The sequence below is a fragment of the Acanthisitta chloris genome, unplaced genomic scaffold, assembly GCF_000695815.1.
Source record: "Acanthisitta chloris isolate BGI_N310 unplaced genomic scaffold, ASM69581v1 scaffold18368, whole genome shotgun sequence".
Taxonomy (NCBI): domain Eukaryota; kingdom Metazoa; phylum Chordata; class Aves; order Passeriformes; family Acanthisittidae; genus Acanthisitta; species Acanthisitta chloris.
Genome location: NW_008688837.1, coordinates 30,403 through 46,415, shown reverse-complemented (window position 1 = coordinate 46,415; position 16,013 = coordinate 30,403). Strand labels below are relative to the sequence as shown.

The window sequence follows — 16,013 nt, the reverse complement described above, 5'->3', positions numbered from 1 at the left end:
CAGTGATGTGGGTCTTAAGAAAAAAGATAATGTTGGCTAGTTATTAAATGGAACAAAAGAAATGGATTCAATAAAGGAAACAAAATCATAGAATCTTGGAATATTAAGGGGTTGGAAGGACCTTAAAGATCATCTAGTCCCAGCCCCCCTGGCATGGCCTTATCCCACTTGGCCTTGAACACTGCCAGGGTTGGGGCATCCACAATCTCCCTGGGCAGCCTGCTCCAGTGTCTCACTGCCCTCACAGTAAAGAATTTCTTCCTAACATGTAACCCAAATTTCCCCTCTGTCAGTTTGCACCTTGTCCTGTCTCTGCAGTTCCTGATGAAGAGTCCCTCTCCAGCTTCCCTGTAGGCCCCCTTCAGATACTAGAAGGTTGCTATGAGGTCTCCATGCGGACTTCTCTTCTCCAGGCTGAACAACTCCAACTTTCTCAGCCTGTCTTCATAAAGGAGGTGCTTTCTTACCAACCTTGTGTCGCTCCTCTGGACTTGCTCCAACAGTTCCATATCCTTCTTATACTGGGGACAGCAGAACTGTACACAGTACTCCAGGTGGGGCCTCACAAGAGCAGAGCAGAGGGGAAGAATCACCTCCTCTGACCTGCTGTCCACACTCCTTTTGGTGCAGCCCAGGATTCAGTTGGCTTTGTGGGCTCCAAGCATGCACTGCCATCTCATGTTGAGTTTTTCATCAACCATCACCCCCAAGACCTTCTCTGCAGGCCTGCTCTCAATCAATTCTAAGCCCAGCCTGTAGGTGTGCCTGGGATTGCTGTGACCCACGAGTAGGACCTTGCAATTCACTTTGTTGAACTCCATGAGGTTGGCATCAGCCCACCTCAATAGACTGATATATATATACATAGTGTGAAAGTGCAAGGTGGTTTATGTTGCTCTTTCAGTATGTTTTGGGTCTGTCTAGAGAAAGTAAAAGGTTGTTCACGTCCTGGGTTTTGGTTGTGGTTTTTTTAGGCTAGAATATTTCTACTGAGGTTTAGACTATTTTTGTTAATTAAAATAAATGTTTATGGTCGAAAACTGTAATTGTGTTATATGTGGGGATCCTGGATTAAAATCTTATATCAAATTATAACAGGACAAATGATCATAAAATTACTTTCAAATTTCAATACAAGTGTTTTTTGAAAAAGAATTATTTAGCTTCTGTAGGGAAGCATCAAGTTGAACCCAGACAGACTCAACCATGCATTTCTGTGGGCAGCTGAAGAATGACTTGATGGCAATATTCAATATTACGTAAAGTTTTGTTTCTTTGTGCATTGCTACGTTACTTGATACCCTTGTGCTTAATTTTCATTTCCCCTTTTCTCCAGATAAGTTAGGACTTTAGAAGAAAGGTGGTGAATTTGCACACTGCAAGCATAACTTCCTGCTTGGGAACAGAGATTGCCAAAGGAACAATGCTGACTCAACTCAAAACTCAGCAGCCTTTCGTCCCCACCACTTCTAAAATGTCACAATGCACCTTGCCATGTGGCAGATCCTGGAGTGCATCTTTGCAGTCCTCTGATTTTCTTTCCCACTTTGTGGGCTCAGATATACATGCAAACACAGAGGTAAAGCTGATCATAACGTGTTTTACCCTTCTTCAGCCTCTCTCAGCAGATTGTCAATTCCAGTCCTTCACCAAACACTGATCCTTCTTCAGAACCGAACTGGTTTCTTTTTCCCTGTTGAAATAGTATTTCTTGCCTCCCGGTAGCTTTGGAGATTCTGAGATGTTGTATACTGCAGAAGCATAAGACATGACATTTCTCCTGTCTAAATAATAAATAAGAATAGGGTTTTTTCCATCTACACATCTGGAGCTCCCGAACAAGGAAGCAAGGAAAGTTGGAAAGTTGAAGTTGCAGAGTCAAGCACTTCCGTGTTGAGGAGTACCAGAATGCTTGACTCCAGACTCAGTGCAGCCAGCCTTGCACATGCATCATAACATCCTGAGTAATTAACCATCACTTCTTTGTGGAGCAGTCCCCTTTTCCAAGTCTCAGTACCCTTCTCAGGCTCACATTCTTTGCATAGTTTTGACCTAGCTGTACTTGCTGGCCTTCAGGTCCCACTATTCTCTCTCACTGTTGTAGTTTTGTTCTGCTCTAATTCCCTTCATACCTTATGAGACCCAGTGGGTCATTCATCTGCAGCTGAGTCAGAGCAATAGAAGAAAGGTCCCTCATCTTCATGTGGGTGTTCAGGGTTTTCACTGCCTGCAACAGCAGCAATTCGGGGGCGGGGGGCAAAAACCTTAAGAGTATTCACTGCAAATAGAATATTGGGAAAGTGATCCCATGCCAGCCTCTTCTGAAGATAAGGGAGATTGCATTTTTCAAAGTTCATAAGAAAAAATGGATGTAAAGCTTCCACAGGAGTGCCTTTTATCTTCCCTACTCTCTATGCTTTTCTAGGTCTTTTAGTTATCATGGAAAGACTTCTTCTAAGTAACCACACTTGAAGGGTGTGCAGTTTAGGGGTTTAAAACTTTCACAGACTAGTGGGATGAAATATGTGCCAGTATTCTTTATCAGTTTAGTTTTCCTCACTAGCAACAATTGAAAACCCACAATTTTCCAGTTACGGGTTCCCTTCTTCCTAGAACTGTGATTTCCCAATTTCTTCAGTTGTTACTGTCAGTTGGCTACACTGCTCCTGCACATAGTAATGGAGCAAAAGAATGGACAGGTGCCTCCTGAAGAGCACAGATCCTATTTTATGCAGCTTTTCTCGTCTGTGGAACTGGAGACATGGGAAATTCCGGTTCTCTCTGACTCCAAGGTCATAGTTATTCAATTTGCATGGTGTCCCAGCCAGTTTTTCACAGTATTGCATTGTGCTCTGGTTCTTTTCATCATTTATTGATATAAACAAATCTTCCTCTTCTTTTTTACTTCATTCATTTGTTTCTGGAAAAGAGACAATAACCTCACCTTTTTTTTGGCAAAAATAATGACTATGAATTTTAAGGTATGTCTTACAAAATCCACAATAAAATGTTACCTGTTAGATCTCATATTTCCATGGAAAACTTTTGTATGGCAGAGAAACTAGCTTAGAAAGCAAAGTTTATTCATTAATGTATCATTTCAAAATTACTCATGTGACATGACACAGTTCCTTATTTCAAGCTCAGAACTTCCCTGTATCTGTTGAGTCTTAAAAAGTGTTTGTTAATCCTCTTCAGTGCAGTTGGGTTTCTTGCAAGGCACTGATTTGGTCTTCAGCATCAATTTGAGGTGAAGAGGAGAAGTGAGCAAAATATTTGGCCATGTCTGCCTACTTGCCCCTGATTTTGGTCCTCTCCTTTAGCACATCTCTTCAAGTATCTGGTAAGTCTTTGTCTTCTGCTGAGTATGGATGTTTGCAAGTTCTTTATCATGCATGCATTCTTGATGTCCCCCTTGATGGGCAGTGAATTTAGATCTAGTCACAGCATGTAATTTGAAATAGTTTTATGCAACTCTGAAATTTGGTGGCATCTTTATAGACATTCTCTTTCATCAACCCAGTTTTCAAGATGGTGTATGAGTGAAAGGAATATGCCAACAGATGTGGGGATAACCTAGGCAGTGCTGATTCTTGAAAGTGAGCCAGCTGGATGCAGGCAAAACTGATCTCAATTTACTCCATTGGAGGCTACAACTGCTCAGAAATACAGGGTGGTGGACTCTCAGCATGCACAGAACTACTGGCTGATGCATGCTTTGAGTTTTTTAGACAACTCATATACACCATAGCATACTGAACATTACATATTGAAGTGATGTTCCCAAGCTGACAGCTTTAGGAAGGATCTTAAAAGCTTCTGTCCATTAGATTTCAGATACTCCTACTGCTGAGGGGAAAAAAATGATGCTCTGTCTGCAGCTCTTTCCCATGGGAAGCTCCCAGCTAAACAACTCTGAGAGTCTAGTGCTACTGCTGTCAGTGCAATAGCCTGATCCACTACAGGACAATTTCTTCTGTGTATGTTTTTGGGTGACTCCAGGCTGGCTCTAACCCATCCTCTGCTAATCTTCTCAAGAACCACTGTAGCAGGAGAGTTGTGCCAGGAGAAATGCCATCTAGCTTGTTCTGATCAGTAGCCTTTCAGAGCAACATCACCAAGGCTGTTCAACCACTCCCAGGCAGCTCTGGGATAGGGAGGGTTATGAAGACTCACTTCAGTATTCCACCCCGTCAAGAAACCTTGAGTAAAGCTCAATGGAACAGCAGAGTGAGTGGGATGATTTTGCCTGTCACTCAAGATTTGGAGCAGGCTGAAGTTGTGCACCTTTTTTGAAGCTGGTCTATTTACAAGTGTAGCTATTAATGGCGCTTAGGATACTTACTCAGTTTAACCATGCTCAGAATTGATGATACTGCAAGTTGTGGTTTCCCTCCAGAGAAACTCACAAATTGAACTCTGTGAAGAAATGACTTTATGCACAGCTGCCAAAATTTTCCAAGATAATTAACCAAAAATGAAAAATACCTGACTCTCTTGATAAGCTGAAACCCACAATGTTTTTCTGGGGAAAATTTAAAAATGGTTTAATCTTGTGTATGTAAACCATTTTTAATAGCTCTAAAGAAAAAAAATTGTTTTATTTGCATACTTAAAGTCTCTTTAATATGCTGTGGTGAAACTTTGAAGAAGTAATGAAATCTAATAAAGGTCTGCTTTGACAGGCATTTTGAGACCAGTGTGCTTTCAGGAGTGATGTGAAGAAAAGCAATTTCTCCTGAAAGGGTTGTATTTTCACCTTCCCTGTTGCTTTCATTTTAAGAATATTTTCATGAATATCCTTCATACTGATAATTAACCTCCCCTGGTTTCTTTCTCTATGAACTATATATATTTATATTTTTTTAACAGACTGTCAGATAGCAAGTAACTTAATTATCTCTTCAGAAATGTCTCCTCAGATGTTTGCATTATCATTTTATTTTATAGGTAGTGGAATATTTTCAATCTATAATGAAGATAGCAAGCTCTGTGCCCAAGCTCAGAACTCTAGCTCAATCATAACTACCACTTGTAATGAGCACGATGAGTTTCAAAAGTTTAGGTGGGTCTCTGCCAAACAGCTGCTGAGTGTGGCACTCAAGCTGTGCCTGGGAGTGCTCACCAAGAACGATGACGCTGCCGTCACGTTGGAATCCTGTAACAGGACAAATGAACTCCAGTGGTGGGAATGTAGAAATGAGACATTTGCAACCTACGGCAAGGAGTTGTTTCTCAGCTATGGCAAAGGGAAGGGGAAGAAAATCAGGCTGTCCGAAGGATCAGGCAAAGGGAGCAGATGGAAAATCCATGGAACTACAGACAGTGTGTGCTTACAGCGCTATGAGGGTGAGTACTGAAAATTCTCTAACTTGAGTGCCCCTATCTACAAAGCATTCCATGCCTGTTTGACAGGCAGCAACCCTTTTCTTATAGTGACATCACTAGTGGAGCTAGCTATAACTAGGGTGCAGAACTGAAAGGCAGATACAACTGTACACTTTTTGGCAAATATATCTGTAGACATTTCTGCATAACTTGCAAAGTGCAATTCTTTCAAATGACAGAATGAAATGACAAAGGCCTATGATGTCATAAGGAAGAATATGAATTCTGTTTGTACAGCAACAGCAAATCTATGACTGTTTCAAAATAGATCTGATCAATTTGTAGAAGAGATGATTGCATTATATTTAGTTTTTATTGTTGCTATTACTTGGTTTGATGACGTTCTATCTCTAAGAAGTTAATTTCTAGTTAACATAGGTGTAATCCACTATTAACAATGTTGACCTAGGCCCAGTAGAAAGAAAAAGCAGGAAAAAGCAAAAGGAAAACCGGATCCTAATGGTTTAGGATGCAGTAAGTCTTATCACACTGACCACTAGAGAGTCAAATTTCCTTATGGCCATGTAAAGTGTGCATCCAAGCTCAAGTGACCAAACTCCTTTCTGTTGTGACACTGGTAGCTTGAGAAGTTAAATAACAAGGGATGAAATTTTTTGTGTCCTATAACTGTTTCAGAGGAATGAAGTTTGGCATAATTTTGTACTGATAGCAGCAAATTAGACTGCATAGCAATGGGGGGGTCACTTCCTAGCAGAGTCACTTGCAAATTTAAGACATTACTTCCTCTCCCGAAGACTAATAAAAATATTGTGATATCTCTTTTCCAAGTCTTTAAGAACATAAACATCATCCAAAGACAGAGTATGAATGCAATGGGAGAAGCTGAGTCACAGGGCCCTCTGGACCTCTGATATAGTAGTCCAGAAAACAATAAAATGAAAAGGATAGATAGAAATTAGTTTGAGGCCAAATTAAGTGCTGTTTGAGAGTTTTGATTCTATTGCCACAACAGCCTTGAAAAAGTTTGAGGTCACGATGTACTGATGTGTTGAGCTCTGCACAATCCATCTGTGTCCATGGAGAGCTGCCTATGAGGGTCACTGTGATGATTATCTCATACCAACTGACTAATATTGGTCTATGTTTCTCTCCATAGATATCTATACACTGGGAGGAAATGCCTTTGGTGCACCTTGCATGTTTCCTTTTAAGTTCAAGGGTAAATGGTATGCTGACTGCATCCCCCGGAGTCACGACTCAGGCTCTCTGTGGTGTGCAACTACTTCAGATTTTGATAAAGACCAAATGTTTGGAAACTGTCCACTGAAAGGTAATTTATTTATAAAAATTTCTGGAAAGGTGTTAAGCAAAATTTGGTCATGAGATGTGGAAGTAGCATTGGATAGCAAACTGAATTCTGGGCAGCCTAGTTTACTGGTGAGCTATGCAATGATCACAGAATCACAGAATCAGTTAAATTGGAAAGGATCTCTGAGATCATCGAGCCCAACTTATGACCTTACACCACCATTCAACTAGACCATGGCACAAAGTGTCACATCCAGTCTTGCTTTAAACACTTTCAGGGATGGTGATTTCATCACCTCCCTGGGCAGCCTGTTCCAATGTGTGATCATAATTTCTGTGAAGAAATTACTCCTAATGTCAAACCTAAACATCCCCTGGCCCAGCTTAAGACTATGTCCTCTTGTCCTGTCACTAGTTGCCTGGGAGAGGAGGCCAGGCCTCACCTGGCTAAAACCTCCTTTCAGGTAGTTGTAGAGGGTGATAAAGTCCTCCCTGAGCCTCCTCTTCTCCAGGCTAAATAACCCCAGCTCTCTCAGCCACTCCTCACAGGACTTGTGCTCCAGATCCTTGTCCTTCTTGAAGTGAGGAGAACTGAACTCAAGGTGTGACCTCACCAGTGCCGAGACAATCACTTCCCTAGTCAGGCTGGCCACAGTGATTCTGATACTGGCCAGGATGCCATTTGCCTTCTTGGCCAATGATTAAAGGAGGTATCTGCTTTTCACTCTCACTGTCCTACAGTGCTCCCAAGATTGGTATAAATAGGGAATATTCTGAGCGTGGTGGCTGGAACGGATTCAAGGTGTGACCTCACCAGTGCCGAGACAATCACTTCCCTAGTCAGGCTGGCCACAGTGATTCTGATACTGGCCAGGATGCCATTTGCCTTCTTGGCCAATGATTAAAGGAGGTATCTGCTTTTCACTCTCACTGTCCTACAGTGCTCCCAAGATTGGTATAAATAGGGAATATTCTGAGCGTGGTGGCTGGAACGGATGGAAAAAGGAAGAAAAACCCCTTAGGACCTGGTGAGAAGAAAGTCAGGACAAATAAAAGGCAGAAAGAAGTGCAATGTATGAGTAAGGTTAGATAGAAGGAAGCAGGAGACAGTTGTGTATCACAGGATGGAGGAGAGAACAGGAAGTCTGGAGTGAATGGAAGGATGCAGGACAAAGGCAGTGACTCTCACCTGACTTTGGTGCTCCAGTGCTCCGTATACCTGCAAATGATGCAACATAGATTTCCAATAACCCCAGCACAAATTCTCTATCCCTTAATCCCCACTTCACATCTAATTGATTAGAAAAGATCATTTTGTCATATTGGGAGGTCTGGGAGAGCATAAGAGAAGTCTGAAGGTAAGATATGCATGCAGAGACCAAGATTTCTATATGGAGAATAGAGAAATACTTGTGTACAGGTAGAATATATCAGTGAATGCATTAATATGGACTGAGCTGTGAGAAAAGTATATGAGTTATATAAATAAAAAAGAACAAGGTCAATGTAGAAAAATTAGGTTTGTAAGGGGAAAATATTCCTTATGTGATTAATATATTATTAATCTTGAACAGACAAAGCATATTTCAATGGGGAAAAATATAAACAAAATTTATCAAGTCGTACAGTTACATGTGTCTAGTCTGCAACAAAGATTTTATTTTCTGGGTTAGCAAGTATAATTATCTTGTCAAATTGCTGGTATCATCTTTTATAGACACCAACAACAATGACCTTTGGAAAACGAATCCTATGACAGGGATCCAGTATCAGATAAACTCACAGTCACTTCTGACATGGCACCAAGCAAGGAAAAGCTGCCAGCAGCAGAATGCAGAGTTAATAAGTGTCACAGATCTTCATGAAGAAATGTATTTATTAGGTAAAGTAAAAAAAAATTGAATAATTTAAATATAAAAAATAATGCATTGTTTAAAATGTAGGTCAACTCCAAGAACTTTAACATGGATATTTACATTTGCCTTGTGAAAATACATCTCAGTTACCTGCTTAAAAGAGCTTGTGCTTTCTTACAGAAAAAAAAAAAAAAAGGAAATAATCTAACCTATATTAAATGAAGGTATCTCCTATGGCACTTCCCCCGCCCACCTCATGCTTTAAAATTTTATTTCAAGTTTCATTGAACAAATTAAAAACCATATGCATTTAATAACTTGACTATTTCTTTTGGCCATTTAGGGCTCACTAGTGACCTGGGTGTAAATGTAAAGCTCTGGACTGGTCTTTACAGCACACTCAACAGTGGCTGGCAGTGGACTGGGGGTAGTCCTTTCAGATACCTAAACTGGGCTCCAGGTAAGTGTACTTTTCTCAAATGATGATCAGTATCAGGGCAAATCTCTTCTCTTCTCTTCTCTTCTCTTCTCTTCTCTTCAATAATTGTGTGCCTGTTTTTAAAAGGAAATCCCTCTGTGGAATCTGGAAAAATATGTGGGACCTTCCAAGGTAGAAATGGCAAATGGGAAAACCAGGCATGTGATCGGAAACTGGGATATATCTGCCAAAAGAGAAACACCTCCTTGGACACCTTCACTATAGCTTCAGGTAAATTGGTCAAAACCTAAGGCTATTTTTACAGCCAGTGAGTAATACTGGGAGGATACCATATATGAAATGAAACTATATTGTCAAAACAAAAGGATTACACTGGTTGACATGGGACAAACACTGAGAAGACTTCAATTTTCCAGCTCATTTTAAAGATGATGTCTAGATGTTGATCATAATTTTGAGAAGATCCCAGGATACTAAAGGCAGGATTATGTGCTTAGTCATGTTGTCCAGACCATGAAATACTGATGAATATCCTGTGCTCTGAAAAATGCTCTAAAGAGAAAATCAGAATATGCATCTGGAACCTTTCCCCAGTTGAGTTCCCTTTCCACCTGAGGCAGACTAGGTCTTATCTGTGTGAAGAAATAGGTGTGCAGTTGCTTCACCTGGGAATTCCCAGCATGCAACTAAGTCCACAGTACCCCCCTCAACTGCATATATATTGGTAAATAATTTTTTTCTCTGGCTCACAAGATGCATGGCACATCATATCCTGTACATTCTGGCTACATCCAGACAGTTCACTTGGAAAGGTTGCTCACTCATGCTAACCTCCAAGCCATGCCTGGATGTTATTTAGGAGAATGCAAGTTCACCCAGTTTGAAACCTTGTCTAGGGAGCACCAGACAAAGTGGTTGATCACACACCAGTGTTGGGCACACATCCTCCCCTCCTTAGTTTACCGTGTAGATGCAAATCATATGGACTTTCCAACCAGTGGAAGATTGCTGACCATACTAGATAACAGGTGCTGAACAAGGTGTGCAGCATTTCTGTGCAGCTGGGATTTCTGACACATCTGGTATAACATAAATGTCTGGACACTCTTATATAGGATTTGGGCTGTGTAGGAGCTCCAACTGGCTCCTGAGCAAGTGAGGTTTCCATTTTAAAAAAAACCCAACATACAAAAATCTATGAAATTCACCAAGACAGAGTCCCTGGGTAGGAAAAGATCCTTTTCTGTAAAACATGGTTGTACAAGAGCCTCACTGAGGGAGATTTAACACAGACTTATTCCCTGCAAGTTTGCATGCCAAATTGCTTGGTCTTTATTTATTCTGGTAAAAGAGGGGTTTTTTTGGTAGCTCCCAGCACAACTGGGAGGGAAAAATCTGTTTTGTAATCTTTGCAATCCTCAGACTTTGGCTTCTCTCCTCTGCCAGTATATGCTTCAGTGTTTCAAATTCATGTCAGTATGGGTCATTTTCTTTTTCAGGAAAATAAAGCACTGACTGAAACTGTTCATTAATTGTTTGACATTATTGTTTTTAGGTGACTTAAAGCCTGTTAAATGCCCCAGGGGATGGGTGCCCTATGCAGGTCATTGCTACAGAATTTATAGAACACCAAAAATATGGAAAGAAGCCCAGTCTGCCTGTAGAAAAGAAGATGGAGAGCTGGCGAGTATTCATAATATTGAGGAGTACAGTTTTACAGTGTCTCAGCTTGGGTACAGTGAGTATTCCTGCAGGTCACTTTTTTTTAGTCTCAAATTATACCATTGCTATTATTCATTTAATCAATGTAACCATGAGTTTAATTTGTTTTAAAAAAGATCCTTCTTCAGTCAAAAGTGAATGTGAGGTGTGATTGTTCTATTTTTAAGACATACCCATGCCTACAATTAACTTTGTATTCCTAGAGCCAGATGATGAACTGTGGATTGGGCTAAATGACTTCAAGGTTCGAATGTATTTTGAATGGAGTGATGGCACACCTGTGACTTATACCAAATGGCATTACGGAGAGCCAGCCCACACATCAGATAAGGCAGACTGCATCGTTATGAAGGGAGAGGTAAAAATCTCCCCCCACTCTCATGCTTTTGTCTGTCCTTTGTGCCCCTCAAAAGGAAAATGTGATTTAAAAAAATAACCAAACTAAACAAAACCAACCAACCAACCAAACAAAAAAATCGCCAAAAACCAAACTGAAAAAAAAGTAAAAGGGGATGATGGCTTTGAAAGTATTTATGAACTTGATTTAAGTAATATCTTAGTGTGGAGGGAGACTGGATACCACATCTAGGAAGCTGTATGATGGAGCACCAGAAGCAATGCACTGTGTGAAGATTTGGTTTTCTCTGCAACAGTTTCCATCTAATATTGGTTGAAATAACTCATCATCCATGTTCAACACAGCTGATCACAGCAGAGTAGATTCCTGGAGCAGAGACTTTCTCCTGTGTTCTCTAAAACAACTAAAATATATATTTCTTAGAGCTACTTTGGAGGTTTGTATTACTGGAGGCACAAAAAATTAGTTAAGAAAAATTCTCTCTCATTTTATATGCAGCATAAAAGGGCATATAATGCTGTGGATAAAGACTTAAGCAAGACATTTTTTTCCTGTTTTACATTTAGTTTATCCATCATTTCCTTGTTACTGTCATTTGGTTATATGAACATAATAGATACTATGCTGGTGAGAATAGAGTGGAACAACAGGTTTACTTCCTGCTCTCATTAACCACTGAATTCAGCCCTCATTCTCATAACTCTGAGAAAATGTTGTCTTTACTGTCTTTATTTGGGAGTTTTGGAGAAAAAGCATGGCAAGGAAGAGAGCTGAAACAGTCTCATCCATACAAAGAGAGAAGGGTTCTTTCTGAGAATGGTGAATAATCCTGTTGGATCTTAATTTTCTCTAGTTTTCACTTTGTGGTTTCTTCTTGCCATTCTTAGGATGGATCCTGGGCTGACAGTACTTGTGAAATGAAACTTGGCTACATTTGTAAAAGGAAACCCTTGGCTGAAGGATCAGGGGCAACTCAGGTTGATTACATAGGCTGCCAGAAAGTAAGTGTAAAATCAAAGTAGCAAAAGGTTGTTGCATATTACTTTCACTCCAATGATGATCAGTATCATGGAAGTCAATTATTTTGACTGTTCTTGGTGGAGCTCTAGAAAACTGTTAATTTTATACCTTAGACTAAAGGGGATTTTTCTTCTTTAACTGAAATGTAGAACAACTTCTTTTTTTCATTCCCTTACATGCACATTTCACTCAGCTTTCTCCTACTGCAAACTGGTCACTGCACCAGTGTACAGTACTTTTACAGGCTGTAACTTACTGATATTGAGTTGCATGCAGACTTCTCAGTTCAATCAGTCCACTACAGGATGCAGGAATATCTGAATCCACTATTTTTCAGATTGTGTGCAACCTCTTGCAACAGCTATACTTATACAATGAGAAGGCCCAGCAAGCTTTACACAGGGAGCAGCAAAGTGGCAGACAGTAGTTACCAGTTCCAAGGCATAACTGCAGCTTGCTGTTTGCAAAGACCACTTGTGTGTTCTTTATCAAGGGGCAAGACATGGAGTAATGGTTAAAAAAGTTGTATGATTATCCTCTTGGTTTTTTTCTCATGGCTTCTGAGATCAGTTTTGACTTGGGCTATGGTATTAATGTGGCTTTTGGAAGTGCACAGAGCTGTGCAGTCTGACAGCCCCTCTGTCTCTCTGCGGTTGACACTGACAGGGATGGATGAAGCACGGCTTTTATTGCTACTCCGTGGGGCAGTTACCAACAACATTTTCAACTGCAAAAAAAATCTGTGAAGAAAACAAAGGTTACCTGCTTACTGTGAGAGACAGGTATGGAAACATAATTCTTGTCCTTTCATGTGTGTAACCAGGATGGAAGAGCCAAACAGAAATTTCTTCTTACTTAGCAGTTAGTGTCTGTCTAGTGTGACATCACTCTTTTGAAGGAAAATCTATAGCAGAACTGAAGTATTTACACCATATATCAGGGGCTTGTAGGTCATCAATACAAACATTCAAACTGTTGCAACATAAAATTACCCTGTTGTTGACTCCAGGAATTAAAAAACTGGGTCATCCTTCGCAACAACTGCAGATTGACAGATAGCTTAAAAACTTTTTGAACTAAAAATAAACAGATAAACATGGAACTATTTTTTTTTGTTTGTTCATTTTGCTTTGTTTTGTTGGTTTTTTTCAACAGGAAGATCTGGAAGCCTTCTCTTTTTAGAATAAATGTAGATTTTTTCCCCCATAGTAACAAGATTTAAAGATCTAGACCTTATCATAAAGCTCGGTAAAACACTGCAGCTCATATTCATACAGAATGAATAACATATATGTGCTAACAGAAGTATTGTTTGGATTGTGTTGTTCATGGTGCAGTATGAAAGGCAAATAGAATCACTCGAAATTCTAGGCATCATTTACATTAACAAAATATAAAATAAAAATTATTTCAATGACAATTAGAACTATAAAAGTAAGATAATTACCCTTGCTTCATTTCATCCTTATAACTTCCCACATATTGACAGATCACCTTAAGTTTGCCAGATTTGCTACAATGAACTATTTGAAGAAATGAACAAATTATGATTATGATTATGATACAGCAGTTTGGTTCTTATTCTTCACAGATACGAACAAGCTTTTTTGACCTCCGTAATTGGATTCAATCCAGCAAAATATTTCTGGATTGGTCTCTCAGACACAGAGGACCAGGGGACTTTCAGGTGGGCAAATGGGGATCCAGTCACCTTCACTCACTGGAATGTGGGAATGCCCGGTAGGTGCCACAGCATCCACTGAATTTCTGCTCTGGGAAAGCAAAATGTGTGGGTTTAAAAACTAAAACATAGGTTAGAAACTCTTCCGGCATAAAGCAGCAGAAATAGCAGCACAACTTTCCATTTGTGCTGTAAAGTAATCCCTTTTAAAGGGATAAAATCAGAGATCATGGTAACTCCTTCGAGAAGATCATCTGGGACCACACATGTCTGTTGGTATAATTCACTCATCATTGTTTGATGAGGCTTTTTAAATGATTCCCAGTGTAATGTAAAAGGAATTTGCTATCGTTTCTTTCTATGATTTAATAGAAATGCACATGAGCTACTGTGAGCTATTGGTATTCAAACACAGTGCAAACAGGTTACTCTTTAAGCAGCACATGCTTTGAGAAGATCAGATCTAACAATTTTATGTTTCATGAAGGAGAACAGTCAGGCTGCGTGGCCATGGCAACAGGAACTTCAGCTGGATTATGGGATATTTTGAACTGTGAAGAAACAAACATGTTTCTCTGTAAGCAGCTGGTGGAGGGAGTGACACCCCCTCCGCTACCTCCAACAACTCCCCCTCTCCTGTTCTGCCCAGATGGATGGCAGTCAGTTCCTCAGAGCAGCTTCTGCTTCAAAGTAGGTATTTAATTTCTGCATGTAAATGCTTGTCATTTCAAATAAGAATATGTTTTGTGTATACATGGAAGGGGGATTTTACCCTGCCACCTGATAGGCAGTTTGTGGTAAAATGTCTCCAGCCATGCCCAGGTGATGTGGCTGGGCAGTGGTGGAAAAAGCTGTATGTGTGTTGAAGAGAGGTTTGGAGCCACAGGGACTCCAAGATGATAGGAAAAGCAAAGTTGCGACATTCAAATCTGATAGACGACCGCAGGCTTATGGTTGCACAATTAAATAATAAGCAATAAAATGAGACCAGAAGAACAGAAGAAAGAACTCTGTTTCTAAATTTCTGTCATACCCAGCACAGTATTTAGTTGCTCACTATTTATAGATTTTTCAAGGAGGAAGAGAGAAAATGCAAACATGGTTTGGTGCAAGAGATTTTTGCAGAACCATTGGAGGAGATCTGGCATGTATCCACAATGAAGAAGAACAAGAGCTGATAAAAACATTGTAAGTATCTGCACAGTACATCATTTAAATATAAGAAAAAAATTTTTTAAAATTGCCTTTCTGAAAGACAAAGAATTTCTGGCGATCAATTTCTACTTTGCAAGGGTGGTGTATCCTTTCACAGTGGCAGAGGGAAATGAGGGTGAAAAGAGGTGAGCAAAAGGTTTTCTTGGCAAGCCTCTGAGACTGTGGTGCTGTGCAGTGATGTAGTCTGAACACACACAAAAATGAGAGAAGAATTATCAAAAAGGCTATGGACATGGTGTATTTGGATTTCCATAAGACATTTCACACTGTCTCCCACAGCATACTTCTAGATAAACTGGCTGTTCGTGGCTTGGATGGGTAGACTCTTAGATGGGTAAAAAACTGGATGGATGGTCCGGCCCAAAGAATTGTGGTTAATAGGGCTAAATCCAATTGGTGGCTGGTCACTAGTGGTGTTTCCTAGGGCTCAGTCTTGGGGGCTGATCCTATTTAACATCTTTATTGATGATCTGAATGTGAGGATTGAATGCACCCTCAGTAAATTTGCAGGTGACACTGAGCTGGGTGGGAGTGTCAATCTGCTCAAGGGTAGAAAAGCTCTACAGAGAGACATGGACCAACTTGGTCAATGGGCTGAGGACAACTGCACGAGGTTCAATAAGGGAAAGTGCTGGTCCTGCACTTGGGACAAAACAACCCCCATGCAGAGCTACAGGCTGTAGGAACAGTGGCTCAAATGTTGTTCATTAGAAAGGACCTTGGGAGTGCTGGTGAACAGTCAGCTCAATATGAGACAACAGTGTGCTCCGGTGGCCAAGAAGGCCAATGGCATGTTGGCCTGTATCAGTCTGGATCTGAGGCTGGAGGATATGGTTTAGGGGTTAGAGTAGAGTGGCAGCTAATTGTTGGGCTTGATAATCTTAGAGGTCTTCTCCAACCTTGATGATTCTATCATTCCATGAAAATTGGTTTCAACTGAGCTTAGTTCAAAGAGATAAAACTGATCTTTGTAGCTCATTTGTAGTTGATCAGTAGATAAAATACTCTTGATTAAAGGAATATTTTGCACTAGTTTCCTTCCTTAGTTAAGGACAAAAATTGGGA

The 16,013-nt window shown here is 40.3% G+C and overlaps 1 protein-coding gene across 1 annotated transcript in view; it reads left to right on the top strand.

Annotated features, from left to right (window-relative positions):
• Nucleotides 1-3,282: 3,282 nt before the first annotated feature.
• LOC103808417 (macrophage mannose receptor 1-like) overlaps nucleotides 3,283-16,013 on the top strand; it is a 30,124-nt gene continuing 17,393 nt past the window's right edge. Inside the window, exons 1-13 of the mRNA XM_009081199.1 lie at nucleotides 3,283-3,343; nucleotides 4,951-5,349; nucleotides 6,506-6,679; nucleotides 8,375-8,539; nucleotides 8,857-8,973; nucleotides 9,079-9,222; nucleotides 10,508-10,690; nucleotides 10,878-11,032; nucleotides 11,920-12,033; nucleotides 12,719-12,834; nucleotides 13,644-13,792; nucleotides 14,221-14,423; nucleotides 14,800-14,921. Coding sequence (XP_009079447.1) covers nucleotides 3,283-3,343; nucleotides 4,951-5,349; nucleotides 6,506-6,679; nucleotides 8,375-8,539; nucleotides 8,857-8,973; nucleotides 9,079-9,222; nucleotides 10,508-10,690; nucleotides 10,878-11,032; nucleotides 11,920-12,033; nucleotides 12,719-12,834; nucleotides 13,644-13,792; nucleotides 14,221-14,423; nucleotides 14,800-14,921 — 2,102 coding nt within the window. The remainder of the gene's footprint in view (nucleotides 3,344-4,950; nucleotides 5,350-6,505; nucleotides 6,680-8,374; nucleotides 8,540-8,856; nucleotides 8,974-9,078; nucleotides 9,223-10,507; nucleotides 10,691-10,877; nucleotides 11,033-11,919; nucleotides 12,034-12,718; nucleotides 12,835-13,643; nucleotides 13,793-14,220; nucleotides 14,424-14,799; nucleotides 14,922-16,013) is intronic.